The sequence below is a fragment of the Periophthalmus magnuspinnatus genome, chromosome 16, assembly GCF_009829125.3.
Source record: "Periophthalmus magnuspinnatus isolate fPerMag1 chromosome 16, fPerMag1.2.pri, whole genome shotgun sequence".
Taxonomy (NCBI): Eukaryota; Metazoa; Chordata; class Actinopteri; order Gobiiformes; family Gobiidae; genus Periophthalmus; species Periophthalmus magnuspinnatus.
Genome location: NC_047141.1, coordinates 4,100,176 through 4,122,838, shown reverse-complemented (window position 1 = coordinate 4,122,838; position 22,663 = coordinate 4,100,176). Strand labels below are relative to the sequence as shown.

At 39.6% G+C, this 22,663-nt stretch overlaps 2 protein-coding genes across 2 annotated transcripts in view; one reads left to right on the top strand and one right to left on the bottom strand.

Moving 5' to 3' along the window:
* The first annotated feature begins 1,265 nt into the window (after positions 1–1,265).
* Positions 1,266–22,410, top strand: dhx16 (DEAH (Asp-Glu-Ala-His) box polypeptide 16). Its single transcript, XM_033980715.2, has 21 exons — positions 1,266–1,502; positions 3,202–3,403; positions 3,525–3,772; positions 4,388–4,562; positions 5,289–5,345; positions 5,644–5,898; positions 6,446–6,679; positions 7,062–7,253; positions 7,551–7,661; positions 8,166–8,281; positions 9,318–9,528; positions 9,611–9,709; positions 10,327–10,479; positions 11,148–11,288; positions 12,426–12,588; positions 13,665–13,783; positions 14,349–14,416; positions 15,058–15,220; positions 17,108–17,269; positions 20,104–20,277; positions 21,829–22,410. Exons 2-21 carry the CDS (start codon positions 3,206–3,208, stop codon positions 21,955–21,957), a joined length of 3,168 nt encoding a protein of 1,055 aa, XP_033836606.1. The 5' UTR covers positions 1,266–1,502; positions 3,202–3,205; the 3' UTR covers positions 21,958–22,410.
* tspan13a (tetraspanin 13a) overlaps positions 3,075–22,663 on the bottom strand; it is a 260,320-nt gene continuing 240,731 nt past the window's right edge. The window contains exon 7 of the mRNA XM_055228036.1: positions 3,075–3,088. The gene's annotated coding sequence lies outside the window, so the exon portion shown is untranslated. The remainder of the gene's footprint in view (positions 3,089–22,663) is intronic.

The following is a 22,663-nucleotide window of genomic DNA, read 5'->3' as shown; positions in this document are numbered from 1 at the left end:
AAAATGTGACGCATCTGAGATTTAACAAACTTTTGTGCAGTTTTAACTGCTTCAATGCACAACGTTAACATTATAAATTGCAGATGATCATATTTATTTGGTAAAGTTTTGTATTTTTGTCATTGTATTTTGTTAGCACTGCCATTTAATACTAACAAAATAAAATGGCAAGAAGAAATACAAATTTAAATGCTTGTACTCACCAACAGAGATCTCCTCTTATTTGAGAATAAAATCCATCCTCCTTTCTTTTTTCAAGAACACTTCTGTGGCTCTGTTGTACAGTTTATGTGCGTGTTACCAGTGCGTTTCAGTTCCATCAACAAGTCCTTTTCAGTGGACATGGAGGCTAATGCTGAAAGCTGTTTCTGTCCAGTCATGTTTTGAAGTTTTAATAGGCTTTAAAGCTGAGAATGGCTCCTCAACAGACGCAGTGGACACAGGGATAGTAACAGCTAAACAGGCCAGTGGTTAAAGTTGTCCCATACTCTCACTCAGATTTTTGCTCCAAAGAAAATCGTGAAGATCAGTGGGACTTCTCCCTTCAAAATCAGCCATGGCAAAAATTACAGTCCGTTCTGTTTTAAGTTGGGGATGATCAAATAGTGATCCATGGCTCCGTGTTAAGCTGGAGAAGGCTGTTTGTGGAAACGTTTTCTTGTATGTCTGAAAGTGCTCAGAGTCGAGAAGGGACATTAACATCAACTTTTCATGGTCCTGAAATTGATTCCATATCTGGGAAAGAAAGTTGCCAGAATGTGGATGTGGAGGTGTTGGTAGTGTGCACGCAGATTGTCACTGCCATGTCCCAATTCGCTAAATGCACCATTTGAAGTACCCTTCAGTGTACTTTTTGATGTACCGTTCGAAGTGCCATTTGAAGTACCCACCCGACGAAAGGTACTCCTCTGTGTAGCCACCCTCGTGCAAAAATGGGACACGGAGAATTTGGCACCGGGTCTGTATGTGTGTGGGGGTGTGATGGTATGTGTGCGTGTCTGTGTATGTGTGTGTAAAGGAGATCCTCTTCTTGTCAGCAGAGCGTTAGCACAGGAACTCACAGCTTTGACCTTGACTCCGAGCATCAGTGTCTATTTTATGTTGTATTATATATATATATATATATATATATATATATATATATATATATATATATGTATGATTCATATTTTTGGATAAACTTGCCTGTTGCCGTAGGGGGCGCGCTTCAAACCCAAATCAGCGGAAATGGACAAACGAACCTTGTGATGTATTTCCGGGTTAGGACTGGAGCGTGCACGAAGTTACAAACATGACCGAGTTAGCCCAGAGTTTAGCCTAGTTTCTGCGAATAAAACATCACAAATCATTTTAAAATCATCACAAAAGATCATGTTAATACAGAGACCGCGGGTTTAGGAGGCACGGTGACGCTCACAGTGAAAAAAGTCTTTTATTTGGTCTGAGTTAGCCTCCGGAGCTAACGCGCCTCCGTCAAAACATCAACGTACAACACAGAAGCAGTAAGAAATGCTACTTTTATTTTACCCTCTGTTTCGGGTTGTGGTGCTACAATTTTGTGATGGATTAAGCGACTTTAAATGCAACAAACTGATCTAAAGTTAAGGTTTCTTTCCGGCAAAAAAAATGTTGGAGTAACTACAAAATAGTGCAAAAGTCATGCACAATGTTGCTTGAACTTGTGCAACATTAACTAATGTAAATTATTTAATAGTGGAGTACTGTTTAAATCGTCATCAATCCAACTATTGAAGAAATTCACGGTCACACTCGCACCCTCAATACAAACAGCACTATCTCATCTCCACAGGGTCTTCAGAAGGGCTGGAGGAAGTACTTAGTTTTGTTACTTATCCTCGTAGGACTTGGCGTCCTCATATGTGGACAACACATTTTGGGTTGTCTAGGCCACAGTGCACATTTTTCGAAGAAGAAGAACAGCAGCAATGCAAAAATGTTCAGAGTTTAAAATGTTGAGAATATTATTTTTTTTGTAAAGGCACATGTCTCCTGCTCCTGTCAGCAGCACTTCACATGAGACACATTGTTCCAAGAGGGACAATTGTTTCTCATTTTGTTTTTTACATTCAGGCCAAATGTTTTATCAAAAAATATTAAATTGTCCACATATGAGGACATTTGTTTTACATCACTTTTCTCAGAAACTATATAATGTAAAAAAATAAATAAATACTTTGTATTTACACTCATCAGGTCCCAATCAGCCCAAATAACAAAGAGAAATTAATAAAGCATGTCATGCAAGAGCTCGGGTCTTAGGAGGTTAAGTAAAAGTACATATACAGAGGTAAAAGATACTCAAGTAAAAGTATCACATGAAAAAATAAATAAATTTAAGTAAAAGCATTAAAGTACCCATTTATAAACGTACTTTAGGAGTAAAGTGTTCATTTGTTAAAGTGTAAATGCAGTAATATTGATTTAAAATGATACAGATTTTGGTCAACAGCAGCAATACAAATCAATTTCTTATTGATTTATTAATTTTTCTGATGAATTTTGTGTATTTATTTTTGTTTGTTCAAAGCCGAAGCTTGAACTCGAAAACTTTAGTCAGGATGCTACCACGTACATGGTCAAAATAACCCCTCAAATCATGTGAGAAGTACTTTTTACTTTTCAGACATGTTCAAAAATGTACTAGAGTAGAAAGTACAGATACTGCTCTCAAATGTAGTGAAATAAAAGTCAAAAGTATCCACTGTAAAATGTGCTTAGGTAAAGTACAGATGCCTAAAAAAAACAACTTAAGTACAGAACTTTACTACTTATACTTCATTACCTTCCACTACGGGTCTTAAATATACAACAACAATTATCCTGTAGTTGAACCTCTACAAACATAAATGCTTGTGGATCTGGTTGTTTTTGTTTTCCAGTTCATTTTGTTTTGTTTTTTTTCTTTATTTGAAAATTATAGAAAATTAGATTGCTCTTCAAGAGACTAATACTTTTCTGAGTCGGATTCTGAAAAACATGCATCCTTACTGTGAGCAGGCTTGCATCTTCATAAACCTGACTTTTATTTGGCCTTATTTGGCCTCCTGCTTGTTCCCATGGAAATGTTGTCCCATTGGCTATAATATTCCACAGTGTGGCATACAAGTAACTCTGTAGAATGTGTTTTTATCCTTCTATGACCATGGAATCACAGTACTTATTGTCTCTGTCCCTCCTTAGAGTCATGGCGGGACTGGAGCAGTGGGTAAGCGACCGTCTCCATGACATCCTGGGCCTCAGTGACCGTTACGTGTCTCAGTTCATGATCGGTTTAGCGCGAAAGTCCTCCAGTGCGGACGACTTTGTGACAAGACTCCAACAAACGGGAACCATCGACATTGACCAAAGTGTCACTGGATTTGCTCATGAGCTCTACGCAAAGGTGCCATTATCCTATCTCCTTCCTCTCAGGAGATTGTGGGATAGACCTCTCTCTGAGTGGAATGTGCATGTTCTCCCTGTGTTAATGTGGCAGTGGTCATTCTGTCTCTTCCTCTTTGTAGATCCCTCAGAAGGTGGTTGTGGAGAAACCAGCTCGTGCTCTGGAGCGTCAGGCCTTAGAGATGCAGAGGAAGAATCAGACGTACACTCTCCTGGAGGACAGCGACAGCGACGGTGGTGGAGCCAGGGAGACCAAATCCAAGAAAACCAAACGAGAGAGGGAGAGAGAGAAAGAGAGAGGAGGGAAGAGGAGGAACATTAGGCAGAAAAAGGACAGCGAGTCATCCAGTGAAGACGAACTGCCTAAAAAGTATGATACTACTACTAATATGACGATGACTACGACTATAACCCACTGTAACTCTTAGAACAGACTGAATGCAGTCAGTCATTTGAACTCATGACCATAAAATAACATTTAAATAATGTAACTACAGCAGGAGGCCGGTCCTTGAAGTGCTCACAGTGTGAGATGGTTCATATGGCACTAACATGTGGGAGATGTTCTTTGGTTCTGGTCCAAACAGAGCTGCTTTAAAGTCTATTCTCTGAGCCACAGGAGCCAGAGACCTGAGCACAGGACTTTCTGACCTTTCAGGCATGTAATAAGATGCTTTAAAAAACATGTTTACTAATTGTTGGGTATTTTTTTTGTTTTAGCTGAAAAAAACAACTTTACATAAAGATGAAAGTGTAATCCCCCAGTTTTGCTGAATATAATCCAAGAATTTAAAATTACGCTAAATGGACGCAATGGAAAAATTCTTGTCATGGCTGCTGCATATTACCTAAAGTTGATTACATTTTTACCAGCGGAACTATCCTGGTTAAATATAGAAAAAAGAAATACAAATGCAGTTTTTCAATTCAGTGTTTGTTCTTCTGCTTATGGAGAAGAGTTGATCAATCCTCTTCTTTTCCTCAGGAGTGTCTCAGATCAGAAAAGCATAAAACGAGAGGAAGAGGAGGAGGAGGAGGAGTGGGAGAAAGAGGAGAGGGAGAGACTCCACGACCTGGAGGAGAGAGATGCCTTCGCTGAGAGAGTGAGACAGAAAGATAAAGACAAAACACGGAACATCGCTGAGCGCACGGACAAAAAGGTCAGAGGGTGAACTCTATAAACCAATATAAGAGTTTAACTGTGTCTTTAAAATAACAAGAGTAGTGTTATTCTGTGACAGGGTTTCAAATTCAGTTCAATTTATTTGCGTAAACTCCAAAATCACAAACACAGTTGCCTCTTAAGGTTTAACAGGATCACTGATTTAACCAACAGAAAGTTGTAATATTCAACAGTGAAACAGGCATTGGTAAATAACAAACAGATTAACCAAACCCTCAATGAAAACAAGCAAATAGAGAACTGTCCCAGATCATCCCTTGTCCCTCCTTCAAATGATACAAAAAAGATTTAACAATGTTTTACAAATAACTGAACTAGTATTATTTCTGTTTGCTTCTAAGACAACCAAAATAAGACTTGATGTCATAATTAACCATCAGGAGTATCTAGTATACCACGAAGATGTCATCATTTTATCGTAGCCTAGGTCACCATTTCAGTTTTATTTTTATGTACTTGCTCCTTCTTTCATCTGTCATTGGTTGACCTCTCACCCACTCGGTAAACTGCAGTAAATTAGACAAGTTCACCAAGCTTGCAGTTTATTGTTCTAGTGCCTAACCCTAATCAAAATAATTAATTCTAAAAATGCATTTTTACTTTCAAATATGAATTACAAACTGTTGATATTGGAGATACATCAAAATTAACTTCTGTAAATAAAGTTTGACCTACAGTTACTATTTTATTTCTTGCGTTTCAGGCCTATGAAGAAGCTCAGAAGAGACTGAAAATGGCTGAGGACGACCAGAGAAACATGGTGAGTTCCTCCTCTTCTCCATCTGACCCTCTCCTCCGCATCTTCTGCTCCATCTGACCCTCTTCTACTCAGTTTGACCCTCTCCTCTGCTCCATCTGACCCTCTCACGTGCATCCTCTGCTCCATCTGATGTTCTCCTCTGCATCCTCTGGTCCTAGTATCCGTTTCCTACATCCTCTGTTCCATCTTCTGTGTCTCCTCTGTACCATCCTTTCTTTCCTTCCTTCTCTCTAACACCACTCATGTTAACATTTTTACACACTAAAAATGACCTTTCTATGTCTTGTTTTGCTCCCAGTTGCCGGAGTTGAGGAAGCGCTCACGTTGGGAGTACCTAAAGAAACGTGAGGAGGAGAAACTAGAGGACCTCGACGCTGAGATTAAAGATGAAGAATATCTGTTTTCGTCTGATAACCTGACGGAGCGCGAGAAGAAAGACCTGGAGTACAAGCGAACTCTTAGAGACCTGGCCAAAGACTATAAGAGTGCCGGAGCGAGGGAGCAGGAGGAGAGGAAGAACAGATACTACATGCCCGAGGAGAAGAGGAGCAAGGTAAGCTTTCACAGAAATGCTATGGAAATTGCTCGACGATTGGAAAAAATATCTAATTGCGACTTTTCTGATCAACATTGGGATTAGATTTATGTTTTAATAAGAGGATTGTGCTCAAATTTCACATTTTGAAATGTGTACAGAAGAACTGACAATAAGACTGAAATATGAACTGACAAACCAATACAAGAATCACATCTGCTAAATGGTTACTAGCTTGATTTTGATACTAAGGAATAGACAAGACATTCAAAACCAATTCTGCTATTACGATAATAAAAACACTCTTTATTTAGACAATAGTTAGCACTTTCTTTCTTGGTCCAGAGGTGTAAACTAGGCTATGTGTCTTATACTTGTTCTGATACCGCTCAAGATCATTCTAAATCTATTCAGGAAAGGCTCATTTTTGTCCTATCAATGGGACTTTAGTATTAATACTTGCTGAAATAAGTATCTAGTTTTGCTACTAGTTTTAATATTAATTAGTATCTGCTTTTTGATACTGTTTACAACCGTAGTTTGAATCCCCCCCTCTCTCCATCAGGATGTTCCCCAGAGGGACTTGGAGCTGGAGGACACCCCTCTGGAGCTCGGAGGGGAGCAGGGCCGATGGGAGGAAGAGCGACTCCGCACCGCAGCGCTCAGCTTTGGGGCAAAGAGAGAGAGAGAGCTGGGTGTCCAACAGGAGCAGGACAGGTACCAACTCATCCTGGAGGAGGACGAAATGATCAACTTCGTCAGCACAGCCATCACTATGAAGGGAACACTCACAGAGAAGGTAAAACTTAAAACAATGCATTTGATTTATACAGTGCCTTTCAAGAAGTGCTTTACAGCATTATCCATTCACTCCACACTGGTGGTGATAAGATGCTAGCCACAGCTGTCCTGGGGCAGATCCAAATGCGTACGACGCTGATGAAGGGAGATGTCATACTACACAAGATGGGTGGTCTTGCCTAAGGACACAACAGCAGAACTTAGTCTGAGTGGGAACTAATCCTCTGACGTTTGGGTGGACAAGTGCTCTAACCACTGAGCCAGTTCCTACGTCCTCATGACGTGTGTGTTTCTTAAAGCTCTCTGTGTGTCTCTTAAGGCTGTGTGTGTTTCTTAAAGCTGTGTGAGTGTGTTTCTTAAAGTTGTGTGTGTTATTTTAGGAGCAGGAGGGGCCCAGTCTGTCCCAGGCCGATCTGAAAAAGCAGTCTATGCAGGAGGTGCGGCGCAGTCTGCCCATCTTTCCATACAGAGAGGACCTGCTCCGAGCCATCACACAGCACCAGATCCTTGTCATCGAAGGAGAGACGGGATCAGGGAAAACCACCCAGATCCCACAGTATCTTATGGAGGATGTGAGTGCCCCCTACAGCCAAAGCAGTGTGGTGCAGACTGTAAACACTATCACAGTTTGAATGGTCAACCTGTAGATATTTATTTAGTCATTTGAACAACAAAAACACCCTGCACTTTGGCTAATTGGACAGACTGAAATAATTCCATCTATATTAATAATGCAGGGATGAAAAAAGTTAGGGCTAATTACAACTGACCTATTATTGAGATAATTGTCAATTTATTAAATAAAGGATAGTTTTTTTCTGCGATGTGTTCATGGCCTCACTACAGGAGAGTTTTTTCTGTGTTTTCAGGGCTACACTAAAGGAGGGATGAAGATTGGATGCACTCAGCCGCGCAGAGTGGCAGCCATGTCTGTGGCGGCTCGAGTCGCCGAGGAAACCAGTGTCAAACTGGGAAATGAGGTGAGGACTTTAAGAACCTTACGTTATAATGTTTTGATATTTACAGCTTGTTTCTCCGTTTCAGTGCAACTTCGTTTTTGTTTGACCTGATCACTTTTAATCCCATCCTCCTCTTTTTTTCCCTGCCTCTCCCTTTCCTCTCTTCATCTTTCTCCTCCCTCTTCTTCCCTCCTCTTAATTTATTCTCCCTTTCTCTCTCTCTCTTTGTTGCTCTCTCCACTCTCCTCTTTTACCCTTTTTTCCTCTCCCCCTCTTTCATTTTCTCTCCTCTCTGTCTGTCTTTCTGTCACCCTCTTTTATCCCCCCCATCGCCCTCGGTTTCTCCTATCTCCCCCTCTCCTCTGTTATTCTCTCACCTCCCCTATCCTCTCTCTCTCTCTTCTCTCTCTCTCCCTCTCCTCTTATTTTCCCTCTCCCACTCTCTCTCATTTTCTTCCTCTCTCCCCCTCTCTCCTCTCACTCCCCCTCTCTCCTCTCTTCTCCCCACTTCTCTCTATGTCTCAGGTGGGGTACAGTATTCGTTTTGAGGACTGCACATCAGAGCGCACGGTGCTTAAATACATGACTGACGGGATGTTACTGAGAGAGTTCCTCACTGAGCCGGACCTGGCCAGCTACAGGTCATTATCAAGTATTTTAATATTAAAATTTGTGTAAGATTATTGCATCAGTCTGTCCCAGAGCAGCTGTGGCTACACTGTGTGATAGGACTGTGTCAAAAATAATCCAAAATTTCTTAATCTTTTCTCCTTTCTTTCACTTCTCTTATGCTTCTTATGAATATATAAGTTATGGAATGTAAACAACCATTTAAACTAAGCCTAATACAAACTCATTCCAAACTGTAAATCTCAGGAATTATTGGTCCTACACAAAACAAAAACAGTAGTGATTCTGACAGCCAGCTCTCTATACCTGAAGTTCACCTGTCTGTTTCAGATAAGATGGAAGAAGATTGAATCAAAAAACGAGATTGATCAATATTATATTACAAGTCCTATATGTACTCTTCTTTAAGCTTATCTGATTTAAACAGAAAAATTCTGAATCACTTGCCTGGGACGCCCAAGACCACATGCCTTTACTACACCTTTCACTATGTTGTTTTATTTTATTTTATCACATTCGGGTCTATTTTATTTATTTATTAATTTCCTTGTTATATCGATTATTGTAATCAATAGTAGTCAATTATGTAGTCAAAAGTATTGCAAACTAATACTAAGCGATGCTAAAACTAGTATCAGAAGTCCCATTCACAGGACAGAAATGAACCTTTCCTGAATATGTTTAGAATGATGTTGAGTTGTATCTTTCACAAGTATAAGACACATGGACTAGTATACACACATGGACCACTATGAACCTACTGCACACTGTGGGAGTACACACATGTAAGACACATGGGACTAGCAAACAAAGTACTACCATTTAATGTGGAACATCACAGTATATTGTTTAAAGAAAGAGTGTTTTTTTATCATCATGGTATTGGAATCAGTATTGAGTATCGAGTATATTCCTTGGTATCGAAATCAAGTTTGAAATTTTAGTATTGTGACAACACCAACTGCAATTACCAATATTGCAATAACCAATATTTTTGCAATACATTGTGCAGCCCTAGTATCTAAGTATTTTCCTCCTCTGCTGCAGTGTGGTGATCATCGATGAGGCTCATGAGCGCACTCTCCACACAGACATACTGTTTGGTTTGATCAAAGACATCGCCCGTTTCAGACCTGACCTCAAAGTGCTTGTTGCCAGCGCCACCCTTGACACGGAACGCTTCTCCTGCTTTTTCGATGAAGCTCCGGTCTTCAGGATCCCAGGGAGAAGGTTCCCTGTGGACATCTACTACACCAAGGTACTGTGGCAGAGTAGTTATCCCGTCTCCTCCCTCTCACCAGGAGGTTGTGGGTTAGACTGATGTCTTGCTCATGTTCTAGGCTCCAGAGGCAGATTACCTGGAGGCATGCGTGGTGTCCGTTCTTCAGATCCATGTCACTCAGTCTCCGGGGGACATCTTGGTCTTCCTTACTGGACAGGTAACGTTGGGACCATAAACTATATATATAAATGGACAAAGCTCATGTGGTAGCTGCCGCGTTCCAAACAAGAAGTGAGCATGGGTGTACTTCTGGATCCAATTCACTTTCTATTGGAAAACTTCTCTCTGTAACTGCTGCAGCGAGCATTGTTATTTTGGTCTTAAAATTTTCGTATTAACCTACTCTACATGATCCTGGTATTTAGTTTGCTATTTTGTGCATAAATCTAGATATGAAATTAAAAACAGACAACTCAGGTGCCTCCTTTCCCTGAGGTTTCTCCCACTAGTATTAGCAACAAGTTTGATTGACAGTGTTGCTAAGCGCCCTCTCTCTGCTAAACCAGCAGTGTGGGCGGGAAGGGGCACTACCTTAAACAGCTTTGCTCTGGATTGGCTCTTTGGCTGCTATGATACTCGCTGTTGAAAGTTCCTAATATGCAGCTTGGCTCCAAATCGGCCCCTATAACTGCTCTAGCCTCGATGAGCTTCATTTGACTGGAGCTGAAGGCTACACACTCCCTTAGTCCACTTCTTCATAAGGTCTATGGATTGGATACTCTGGACACACTTAATGACTTTTCCTGTAAACATGTGTGACCTTGTGTTGTTCAGGAGGAGATAGAAGCGTGCTGTGAGCTGCTGCAGGAGCGATGTCGACGTCTGGGATCTAAAATCGCTGAGTTGGTGATTCTTCCGATTTACGCCAATTTGCCGTCGGACATGCAGGCCAAGATCTTCACCCCCACTCCCCCAGGCGCCCGCAAGGTACAGCTCTAACAGGGCCAGAGATGTGACTCTAGAAAAGAAATTACATTAAATATTTAGATTTCAAAGGAGACATAATATGCAAAATCTACCTAATACTTAAAGTTTCTGTCAAACATTTTTCAGTGTTCTATTTGCCTGTAGAATATAATAATAATATAATAATATTAAGTTAAGCTTAAAACGCTAACTTACAACAACCCCAAAAATACAAAAAATGGAGTGTGAGTGCTTCACTGGGACAAAAGGTGAAGGGAAAAGGCAAGACAAGTTTATTTGTATTGCACAAATTGTACACAAAGTAATGCGCAATACTTTACAGAATACGATAGAATAAGACATTAAAATCACAATACAACAAATCAAAACATAAATAATCAGCATAAAATGAACATTAAAAGAGAATAAAATAATAAAATGCAGAATAAAAACCTTTCAGCCATATGCACAGCTGAACAGAACCGTTTTGAGCCTGGATTTAAACAAAAAAAAAAAAAAAAACGGTAAATACCTAACTTTTTTGGGTCTAGGAAACACAATACCTATTAGAGAAACCACTAAGCAGTAACTATAGGGGGCAATATAGAGCATATAGTATATCATACAGTAGTTCTGGTACTTTCTAATGTCACTGCTTCACAACTATGTCACTTCCTGTTGTGTTTCAGGTTGTAGTGGCCACGAACATCGCAGAGACCTCCCTGACCATAGATGGCATCATTTACGTGATCGACCCTGGCTTTTGTAAACAGAAGAGTTACAACGCTCGGACCGGCATGGAGTCGCTCATCGTCACACCATGTTCACGGGTAAACTGTTCACAATACTCATTTTGAGTACCTGATTTCTGGTCCAGTTACTTTTTCATTTGGTGATATTCAGAATACAATGTGAGGTCATTTGGTTTCAAACTGCACAATATTAGTGAGAAAAATATAAAACACTGCTCTTGTGTTGAAGCATGTGAGATTTGAACTTATTCAGTCAATGATGGAAACGCAGAACAAACAGAATCAAGCCATTTTTAATCCAACGTTACTCTATAATTTAAATGTGAACATGTAAAAGTATTTTAAGTATTCAGAAACAGTACCTTGATTGGGCCAAGTAACAGAATACATTACAAAATACATTTTACTGCAGGCATACAGTATTCTGTAACTAAATTAATTTATTAATTAATTTCCCATCACTGCGGGTAAAACTCATGCCATGTTCACAGGTAAAACACAAGATCATTGACGAGATGCTAAACCTGCACATTCTGTACAACTGAATTATATTCTTCTAAGACGGGGATCTTCTTCCAAAATGGTCACATCACTGGTGACATTGTGTCAAGTGAACATTCAAGTGGCATGATTTCAGCATTGGGTTATGGTTGGTGTGGAATAGAGCTGGTTAGTTGACAAGATAGATAAATAGATACTTTCAAAATTCAAGTTCAAGTTCAGGTAGCATACAATTGTAGCTCATGAAAGGCACTGTGTAAATCCAGTGGTTACTTAAGTTTAGCTTCAGACACATTTACATTCTGCCTTTCAAATACTAATACCTTTGAATGATTTTTCCTGGCTTTATGTTTTGAACAGTTTACATGACTGATTTGCCCCTCACTCTCATGTATCTGTCACAGTACCAAAACCTGCATGCTGAAAATCTTTCCTGAAAACTGTGTGATGTCATTTTCCTTCAAAATGTCATTGTGTAAGATTATAAAATCTTCATTCAGATGTATGCAGGAGGTCTGTGTCCTTCTGAATTCCTGAAACTTTAATTTCTTTTAGTTTGAGTCCTGTCCTACCTTTGAGTTCTAGTGAAGACCTGTTCTAGTCTTTGTTTATTGAACATTAGTTAAAGCCATGTGTGCATTTTCTGAGGTGTTTTTTTGGTGTTAACTTTGAGAGCCTGTTCTTCTCTCCTGATCTCATCTCCTCTCGCTCCAGGCCTCAGCTAACCAGCGTGCGGGCCGTGCAGGGAGAGTGGCTGCAGGGAAGTGCTTCAGGCTGTACACGGCTTGGGCCTTTAAACACGAGATGGAGGAGACCACAGTCCCAGAGATACAGAGGACCAACCTGGGCAACGTGGTGCTGCTGCTCAAGAGCTTAGGTCAGTGCACACTCACAGACGCTGTGATGTTTTTATTTTAATTTATAGAGTAAACTCACAACTGTACAAGTCTTCATGATTGAGCACAGTGACCAAATAGCAGTAAAATCCTTCATTCACTTTCATTCACATGGTCGAATAAATCACTTTTGACCTTATTCAGCCCCACGTTTGTTGTAAATGCTCCTAAGCGACACTTTCTTTGTGGTGGTATTTCCAGTTAAGCGGGAGTCCCATTTATTTCAATGGAGAATTTGAGAAAAAGTTTGCCTCTAAAATGTGATATAGTAGTATAAGTAGTGTTGATTTGTGTAAAACTTTCAGTGTTCATGTGACCAACAAGTCAACAGTGCAGTGTTTCTGTGGAGGCTTCAAAACGCCTCTGTTGTTCAGATACATCTTATTTACTGTCAAAATCAGCCCCATGTAAAATAATACAACCGCAGTGACGATGGCGGCGCACACGGCAACTTCCAGAATAAGGTGAATTCCTCGAGTGTGTGACCAGCTTTGTCAAATCATACTTTTGCTTGTTATTGCATTGCCTTGAATGTTCCACAGTATGGCATTAACATTAGTATATTTCATGTATTCAATTAAAGTAGTTTTATTGGTTAAAAAATTAAGTATTGTAAAACAATATAGCAGATTGCATGAATGCGTTTAATGCCATATGGTGGTCCTTTCCAGGCAAAGCGATAACATCTCCATAGAGACAAACAGGTGGCAGAACCCCCACCTGAAAAGTTGCATAGTACACCTTTAACAGCCATATACCGCATACCCTGTATAATCAAACTATAAGCCCAGTGTAAGGACACATGTTTTTAAGTGATACAAAAACCTCCATAATAAAAAACATGCTTTTATTTTAGTCTATGACTAGAAAGTTACATGGTGGGGTTTTAAATATGTTATATGACACTGTCTACCTGTTTCCTTCATGTCCTTTGCACTTTATTACCTCGCTAAACATTTATGTATCTGTGTAAAATGTCTAAATAAAGTGTTCTTCACGTATACACTTTAATCAGACTATGAGCCTAACCCTGACTCTGTGTTGTGTATTGGTGTAGGCATAAACGACCTCATTCACTTTGACTTCATGGACCCTCCTCCTCACGAGACCCTGGTCCTGGCTCTGGAGCAGCTCTATGCGCTGGGAGCACTCAACCACCTGGGGGAGCTCACCAAGGTAAAGCACAGATATTTATTATGGAGTTAATTATTAAATCAACTGCATGTGTCCTGCCTCTTACAGTTTAAAAAAGGTACAACAATCACAACTGAACCTGAGCGTCGAGAGCCTTAACCTGCAGACACATACAAGTTTGTCTCACTGTCAGTAAATAGACAGGCCACGGCTTTACCTCGTTTCTGGGGACAGTTCGGTCATGTTTATGAAATTTAAAAACTAAATCTTACAGGCAGTTCATTTAAATCAGTTGTTTAATTTTTACAGACACCACCTAAGAAAAAACATTTGGCTGTCTAAACCAGGTCTTTAACTGGACTATTCCTGGTCTAACATATGGCAAAATCAGGTTTAAATGTGATGTGAAATGTAGTATCATGACCGCACCACCTGAGGGAGCATCAAGGCAACATTTGTGAGAGTTTATAGCTATTGGTTTAATGCTATATTTAAATGGGGATAAAACCAATGTTCATTTCTCCCTCATTGACCCATCAGTGTAATTATTTTGATGGTGAATTTTAGGACGTTTTATATCTGACTTGTTGTTCTGTTGTATTTTCAGTTGGGACGTCGAATGGCTGAGCTGCCTGTGGACCCTATGCTCAGTAAAATGATCCTCGCCTCAGAGCAGTGAGTTTGATAAAATAATTTAAAAACATTTATTTGAACAATATTATAACGTCTGCACATCAAACTGTACCATGAGTTCATCTTTAACGTGAATAATCCTGTTAAACTCTGCAATATCTGTTTAAATGTACAGTGTTACATTTAGAAGCTCTTTATCACTAAGGAAATTTTATAGTGAGGGATTTGCTTCATGCTTGTCTCTATGGAAACATTTTTCTTCATTTAGATAAGTTTAATACCATACTAGGGAACATTCCAAGTAAACAAAAACATCTCCATAGCTTTAAAGAAAGGTATTCGAGCTGAAGGATTACTTAACATGACTGCAAATGTTTTAACTAGGGTTTTCAAAAGTATTGAATAAGATCCTAATTGATACTAAAACTTGTATCAAAACGATCCTCATTGTTCGCAGGTATCGATACTAAAAAAGCCCCATTGACACAAAAATGACGTATTACACAGATATAAGACACAGGGGAATAGAAGAGAAAGTACGACCATTTAATGTGGAAAAACACAGTATATTGTATAAAGAAAGTATTTTTTATTATCATCGTGGTATTGAAATCAGTATCGAGTATCGAGTCTATAATCCCACGGTAAACCTGGCGCCTGCATGTGCTCTGTGTGTGACTCAGGTACAAGTGCTCAGAGGAGATCCTGTCCATCGCCGCCATGTTGTCTGTGAATAACTCCATCTTCTACCGGCCCAAAGACAAAGTGGTCCACGCTGACAACGCACGCATGAACTTCACTGTACCCGGGGGAGACCATCTAGTACTGCTCAACGTGTACAACCAGGTATGTACACGTACTACTACTACTACTACTACTACAACGCTTTCATGAACTACACTACTACTGTGCCTGGAGGTGACCGTCTGCTAAATGTGCCTGTATTACTGCTATTGCTATAACTACTACTCCTACTACTACTGTCACAAATACTACTACTATTACTACTCACTGTTTTATTTTTGTTTTGTTTTTTGCCAAGAAGGGGAGTCTAAGGACAGGGGGCGCTCTGGGACAGATCTCCATTTGCTTGTTTTCTGTTGGTTAATTTTCTCGTCTGTTTCTGTTTCATTTTCAAAGTTTCTGTTGGTTAAATCAATTCTCATGTTCAGCCATAAGAGGCGACTGCTGTGGTGATTCTGGGCTTTACAAAAATACATGGACTACTACTACTATTGCTACTATTACTACTACTACTAAAGGCAAGGCAAGGCAAGTTTATTTGTATAGCACAATTCGTACACAAGGTAATTCAAAGTGCTTTACAAAATAAGAAAGACATTAAAATCACACAAATCAAAACATAAATAATCACAAATAATCATCGTAAAATTAACATTAAAAGAGAAGAGTGCAGAATAGAAACCTTTCAGTCGTATGCACAGCTAAACAGAACCGTTTTGAGTCTGGATTTAAACATTGTCAAAGTCGAGGCCTGTCTCACATCTTCAGGAAGACTGTTCCAAGTTTTAGCTGCATAAAACTTAAACGCTGATTCCTCATGTTTAGTCCTGACTCTGGGCACCAGCAGGAGGCCGATCCCTGAAGTCCTCAAATTGCGAGATGGTTCATATGGCACTAACATGTCGGAGATATACTTTGGACCTAGGCCATGGACAGACTTATACACAAGCAGAGCTGCTTTAAAGTCTATTCTTTGAGCTACAGGAAGCCAGTGCAGAGACCTGAGCACAGGACTTACGTGCTCATACTTCCTGGTTCTAGTCAGGACCCGAGCAGCAGCGTTCTGGATGTACTGCAGCTGTGTTAAGGCTCGTTTGGAGAGGCCAGTGAGCAGAACGTTACAGTAGTCTAACCTACTGGAGACAAATGCATGGATAAGTCTTTCCAAGTCTGGCTTTGACAGTATACCTTTGATTTTTGCAATGTTTTTTAGGTGGTAAAAAGCTGCAGATGTTATTGATTTGATGAGTCTAAGTCCATTATTACCCCTAGATTTCTAGCCTGATTTGAAGGTTTTAGAGAGAGAGACTGGAGGTGACTGCTGACACTTTCTCTATGTTTCTGTGGGCCAAAGATGATTACTTCAGTCTTGTCTGAGTTTAGCAGAAGAAAGTTGTTTTGCATCCACACACTGATCTGTTGGATGCAGTGAGTGAATCCACTGGTCCATATTCACCTGCTGCAGTGAGACATAGATCTGAGTGTCATCTGCATAGTTGTGGTAAGACACATTATTGCTGCGTATTAACTGGCCTAACGGCAGCATGTAGAGATTGAACAGCAGGGGTCCCAGGATAGAACCCTGGGGCACCCCACAGGTCAGGGACATTTTATCTGATATACATTTTCCAATTTCAACAAAGTACTCCCTGTTTTCTAAATAGGACTTGAACCAATTTAGTGCCGTACCAGAGATGCCCACCCAGTCCCCTAGTCTCTGTAAGAGGATCCCATGATCCACAGTGTCAAAAGCAGCACTCAGATCTAAAGCATAGAAAGTGGTATAATTAAACCTTTCCATGACTTATAATGTATGATTTAGTGTGCGGGCAAATATACCCAACACATTTTGACAGAACATTACATAAAGTGGTTGTGTATCCTTGATGTGAACTTCTGACTTAAAATATTTATACTGATTTAACCTAAGCCTTCTAATAAATAAATGATAATAATCATAATAGCTAATAAAAGTTTGTGTTTCCTCAGTGGGTGGAGAGCGGCTTCTCGACTCAGTGGTGCTATGAAAACTTCATCCAGTTTCGTTCGATGCGACGAGCGCGAGACGTCCGCGATCAGCTCGAGGGTCTGATGGAGCGCATCGAGGTGGAGGTGGTGAGCGCGCAGGGTGACTGTGTGCCCATACGCAAGGTAAGGAGTTTAACGTACAACCCCAAAACATATACAATATACATGACGACTGTGTGCCTGTATACAAAATCACATCCTGTTGTCTAAAGAGTGTTTTTATCATCGTGGTGTCAGTATTGAGTCTATTCCCTTGTATCAAATGCAGTTTGTACTTTGAGTTTCATGACAGCACTAAACAGTCATTTGAATCTCCAGTGTAGACTGTTGTTTGTTGATGTGGAGGAGCTAAACTTGATCTCTGGTGAAAAAGCCACGTTTCACTCCACACATTATAAAGACCGAAGCATCCCATTGTTCCTCACACGGCTCTGCTCTGTCCTCTGCTGTTGTTTCTTGGCTTTCTCCTCAGACATGCTTGAAACGGTAAAATGTGTCAGCCCCTGTATGGATCATGTTTTAGTCTTTGTTCACAGACACTAAAGGTTGAGCAAGTCACCGCGGTTACAAAACCTTTTATAGTTTATTTACAGTTATTACTGAGAGGAGCCGCCGTTTAAATGGTTTATCTTTGTTTAAAAACGGCCACATTGTGTTTCTGTTTTTCATTTTACTGAAAATTTCACAAGACCCAAACAAAAGGAAGAGCCATGCTTCTGAAATTATTGTAGTTGAGCTGTGGAGCAAAATGTCTTGCCCTGTACAGATATATTGTATAAACAACTCTTGAGGTCAAAATAAGTCCACTGAGTACTGTTTGCACCTAATTATAAAGTTTTTCCTTGTCTGAGAATCAGGAAGAGCGTGTTGTTTTTTGCTTAATTGTCAAGGCAAAACTTCACTATAGTTGTGAAACGTGCTTATAAACTCATCATGGTGAGTAATTAGGATGGTCAGAATGCTTAAGGTCAGTGAGTTTTTTAAAGTGTTTTAAAATGAACTAGCTCTGTTTTTCACATTTTTAAGACCTTATTTGGTGGTCTGTCCCAGTTTCTTTTCGGCGTCTGAAAAGGTGTTTGAATATTACCCATTGTGATTCATTCTTAGTCAAACAGCCCAGCCCTACAATTTAGGTCCAGAAAAATCAGCAGGGAATATGTGCTGTGTTCCATTTCCCCTCAGACGTCTAGGGAAGTGTTCAGATCGACCAAAATGATAATCAGTTAAGTTCATTCAACAATCCGGACATTGTTATTACATTTGTGAGACATAAACCAACATTTGAGAGTGAATTTGTCATCATTAGCGCCGTGTAACCATGAGCGTGACAGAACTAACAGCACATTTATAACTGCAGAGGCTACAAAAGCAAAATAAAACAAGTGTCAGTATCTGAACTGTCGGATATCAAAGTTTATCCAAACGCAGGGGGCAGCCATGTTGAATTTTTTAACTCTGAACCAGCTTGAGGTTCTGAAATTTTGCCAGAGTTTCCAAGTAGGAATTCTGAGATGGAAGGGTTTTCCAGTGTAAATTTACAAGTCGGAAATTGGAAAATCCGACATCCAAGAACAAAAGGAACGCAGCCTTCTATAGCTTCAGTTTCTCTCTTTTTGCGTGGCATTTCAGTGACTATAAACCTGTTGAAATCTTGTATCCTGTCTGTCCTCAGCTGTATATGGGCCTGTATTAGCCTGTTCAAACTAGACCCACAAGTCCCTGCTCAGTGTGCAGTGGATGTACAGCTCATGTCACTGATGCTGAGGGAGGACACTTCATCAGGTCCCAGGTCCAACCCAGTTTCTGTGTCTGACTCAGGACTCAACAGTTTACTTTAATTAAGTCCTGGTTAAGTCCAGGTTCAGCCCTAAGAGCGGCTGAAAGGGTGGGGTGCCAATTTGGCTTCAACTTTAAAAAAATATAATGGGGCAAGAGCCAGTTTTCCTTATGAATTACGTTGTACTTTACCGTGAAATATCCCATAGGTAATTTTACAAATGTAGAGCCAGATCATTTTATTAGTGACTAAACCCAAGAACTCACTGTTAGAAGACAAACCTGCAATTTAGCTATATCCAGTAATTAGTCTGGTCAAGTAGGACATTGTCAACCAACTAAAAGGGGCGTGGCAAAAACGATCAGAACTATTATGATCTGACCCAAACTGCAGGTTTCTCACAACTCTCACAAGAATTCAACTTCATGGGAGTTTATGCGAAATCATTTAAACAGAAATGTACTCTTTATATGTAAAAGGGCAGATTAACTTCCAAATGATCAGAGAACTCACACCATACATCCTCCTTTCTGCTGTTGTCCCATACACATCCTTAATCTCTACGTAACAAAACTAGGATTAATCGACTACAGGATTACAGCCCTGCCAACAAGAAGGCCCAGAATGTTTTAACCCCAGGCCCTGGAAACCATCGGAATGAAAATAAAATATACAAGAGTCGAAATGATTAAACTTTCAGACTTTCACTTTTATTGAGAAAATAATTTAGCATTTGCTGTTTTGAAGATGCAAACTTGAAATATCTTCTGTAGAATCTTCTATAACATTTTAAAGTATAAACTGGTTGCTGATCTTGCGGTGGCCTGTCACAATAACACATTTTGAAGCCCGATATATTGCTACAGAGAAATATTGTGAGAAATGATAATATTGAAACTACTTTGTCACTGACACAAAGCACAAATCTGACCTAAAAACATACCGAGACTATGGTGACACAAGTGTGATCAACATTTAAATCATTTTAATTCATTTTTCATTCTAAAACATAGATTGCATATTAAGTATATGTTTATGGCAGTAGCACAAGTACAGAGTATCAGTTACACCACTAATGTATTGTTGACTGTGTTTGAGACTAGGGGGCTACCGCAGTGTCCTCTGTTAATGGGAAAGACGGGCTGATGTGTGTTTGTGTTTGTGTTTGTGTTTGTGTCAGGCGGTGACAGCAGGATACTTCTACCACACAGCGCGTCTCAGTAAAGGAGGATATAAAACAGTGAAGCACCAGCAGACGGTGTACGTGCACCCAAACAGTTCCCTGTTTGAAGAGCAACCAAGATGGCTCATCTACCACGAGCTCGTCTTCACCACCAAGGAGTTCATGAGACAGGTAAGACTCTTGTGTAGTTTATATTTGGGTCGTCAAAAGTACTAAAAATCAGATGCTAGTCAATACTCATTTGAGCAGGTATCGATTTTATTGATAAAAAAGTCCCATTCACAGGACAGGAATGAACCTTTCCTGATTATCTTTAGACTGATCTTGAGCTGTATCTTTCACAAGTATAAGACACATAGACTAGTATACACACATGGACCACTATGAACCTACTGGACACTGAGGGAGTACACACATATAACACACATGGGAAGAGAGAAGAAAGTACTACCATTTAATGTGGAAAATCACAGTATATTGTCTAAAGAAAGTATTTTGTCCTTATCGTGGTATCAGTGTCGAGTATCAAGTCTATTTCTTAGTATCGAAATTGTATTTGAAATTTTAGTGTCGTGACAATACTAGTTTACATAGGTAAACTGTTACACAACATAACACTTAGAGCAAATTGAACGGCGCTTGTCATAATGCTTCAAAAATGCATCATTTTAATATCGTAAAGTGGTACAGTGAGGTGAGGACCATGATGACGTCTGCTGGTTAAATCTGGATCTTTGAAATCTGAGGACCTCCCACGCATGTGCCCTGACATGCTGTCCTCCTCTTATTCTCTGCTGTTTATGTTTAATTTGAAAACAAACATGGCACATGGGTTAAACAAGGTGCCACTTTTAGTGTAATTCATACACACTAGTACAAAGTCTGTTTGAAGGATTTCTCATACTAGTAAGAGGAAGGATATATTTTTATGATACAATGACTAATAGATTAATTATGTATGTAACTTAGCAATATGATATATCTCTACAAAGTAATACTGCCAGAAACAATAATATTGAAAGTACTTTATGACATTAATTAAGATTTAAATAGTGCAAGATAACCCCAGTAAATCAGTTTTAAATAGACTGTTTCATTAAAAGACATGAGCTGCAACATTTAAACAGCAGAATGTACTCATAGTTTGCCATAAAAGGGACTTATTCACCCCTCCAGAGCTCAAATCTTGTTGTATTACAACAAAAATACCCCAAATCTCCCACTTCGGCAAAGAAAAAGTACTACTGAGGCCCCAAATGTATTGTTCCAGAGATCTCTCATTGAGCGAAGGACAAGGGTTTGCAGCACTCTACAAAGCAAAGGGTGGACACTGAAGGCTTGAATATATATTTTTTTTCTTTACTACATAATTCCTTTTATCTTGCTTTAAATATTTGATGTCTTCTGTATGTATTTAAAATGTAGAAGGTAAACATAAAGCAATAAACACTGAATGAGAGGGTGTGTCTGAACTTTTGACTGGTCGCTGTGTCTACATTTTTTTCGTGATTCAAATTTTATTGTTATTGCCATAGAAACAATACAGTTGGATTTAAAGCGTAAAACTCTACATTCATAAACAGGACCAGTGTGAGCAGCATCGCAGGGACACACTGTCACATGTAGAGTTTTATGTCATTATGCAACAATGTAATGTCCAGGTCAGTGTTATGTTTCGTCAATATCTCTCCCTTTTAACCGTATTTTTGTGTTGAATCGCAGGTGATTGAGATCGACAGTAGCTGGTTGTTAGAAGTGGCTCCTCATTATTACAAGAGCAAAGAGCTGGAGGACAGCAGCACTAAGAAGATGCCCCGGAAACAGGGCAAGACCAAGGACGAGCTCGGGTAAAGCACAGCAGAACGGCTTTAAATGGACTGAGAATGGACTAAAGCAGGACTGTTGGAGAAAAAGAATCTGTTTTTGTAAAATTTCAATTAAAATTTCTATAAACTGCTTTCATGCGTTTTCATTTATTCATATTAGAGCAGATGCGCACTTTATCTGTATTAGTTTTGTCAATTACTATGATATTTAGTTTGTCCTCTACTGGCCTCTGTATCAAGTGTATACAAGTGTAAAGTACAACTGTTGTAGTTTACCAGCAAATTCAAAATAGAGCTGTATTTATGATTTCAGACCACATTCTGACCCATGTTTTAAAATGTCTCATTGCCACAAACAGATGACTGTCCTGTTGGTCTTATTTTCCTGCCCTTGTTTCAGACCTGTATCAAATATTGACTCTTCCCTGGGCCACAACAATCTCAGGTTCAACATTAAACTTCACCTTGTCAAAATGCCAAAATCAGCCGTTGTATGCCTCTGCGTTTGTCTTTCAGGCACTGTTTAACCCACATATTTACACTCGACACACGCTCCCATTGTCTCAACTGGACTAAGACTTTAAACTTGGATATTTATACTGGAAACCTTTGTCAGTACTTCATATTTGTATTTTATAATGTTGATCCTTTGTGACAGATTTGGGTGAAAGAGGAATGATGGGGAAGAATGGGTGTTTTTAGATACACATGTACTGGTTTTGTTGAGTAAA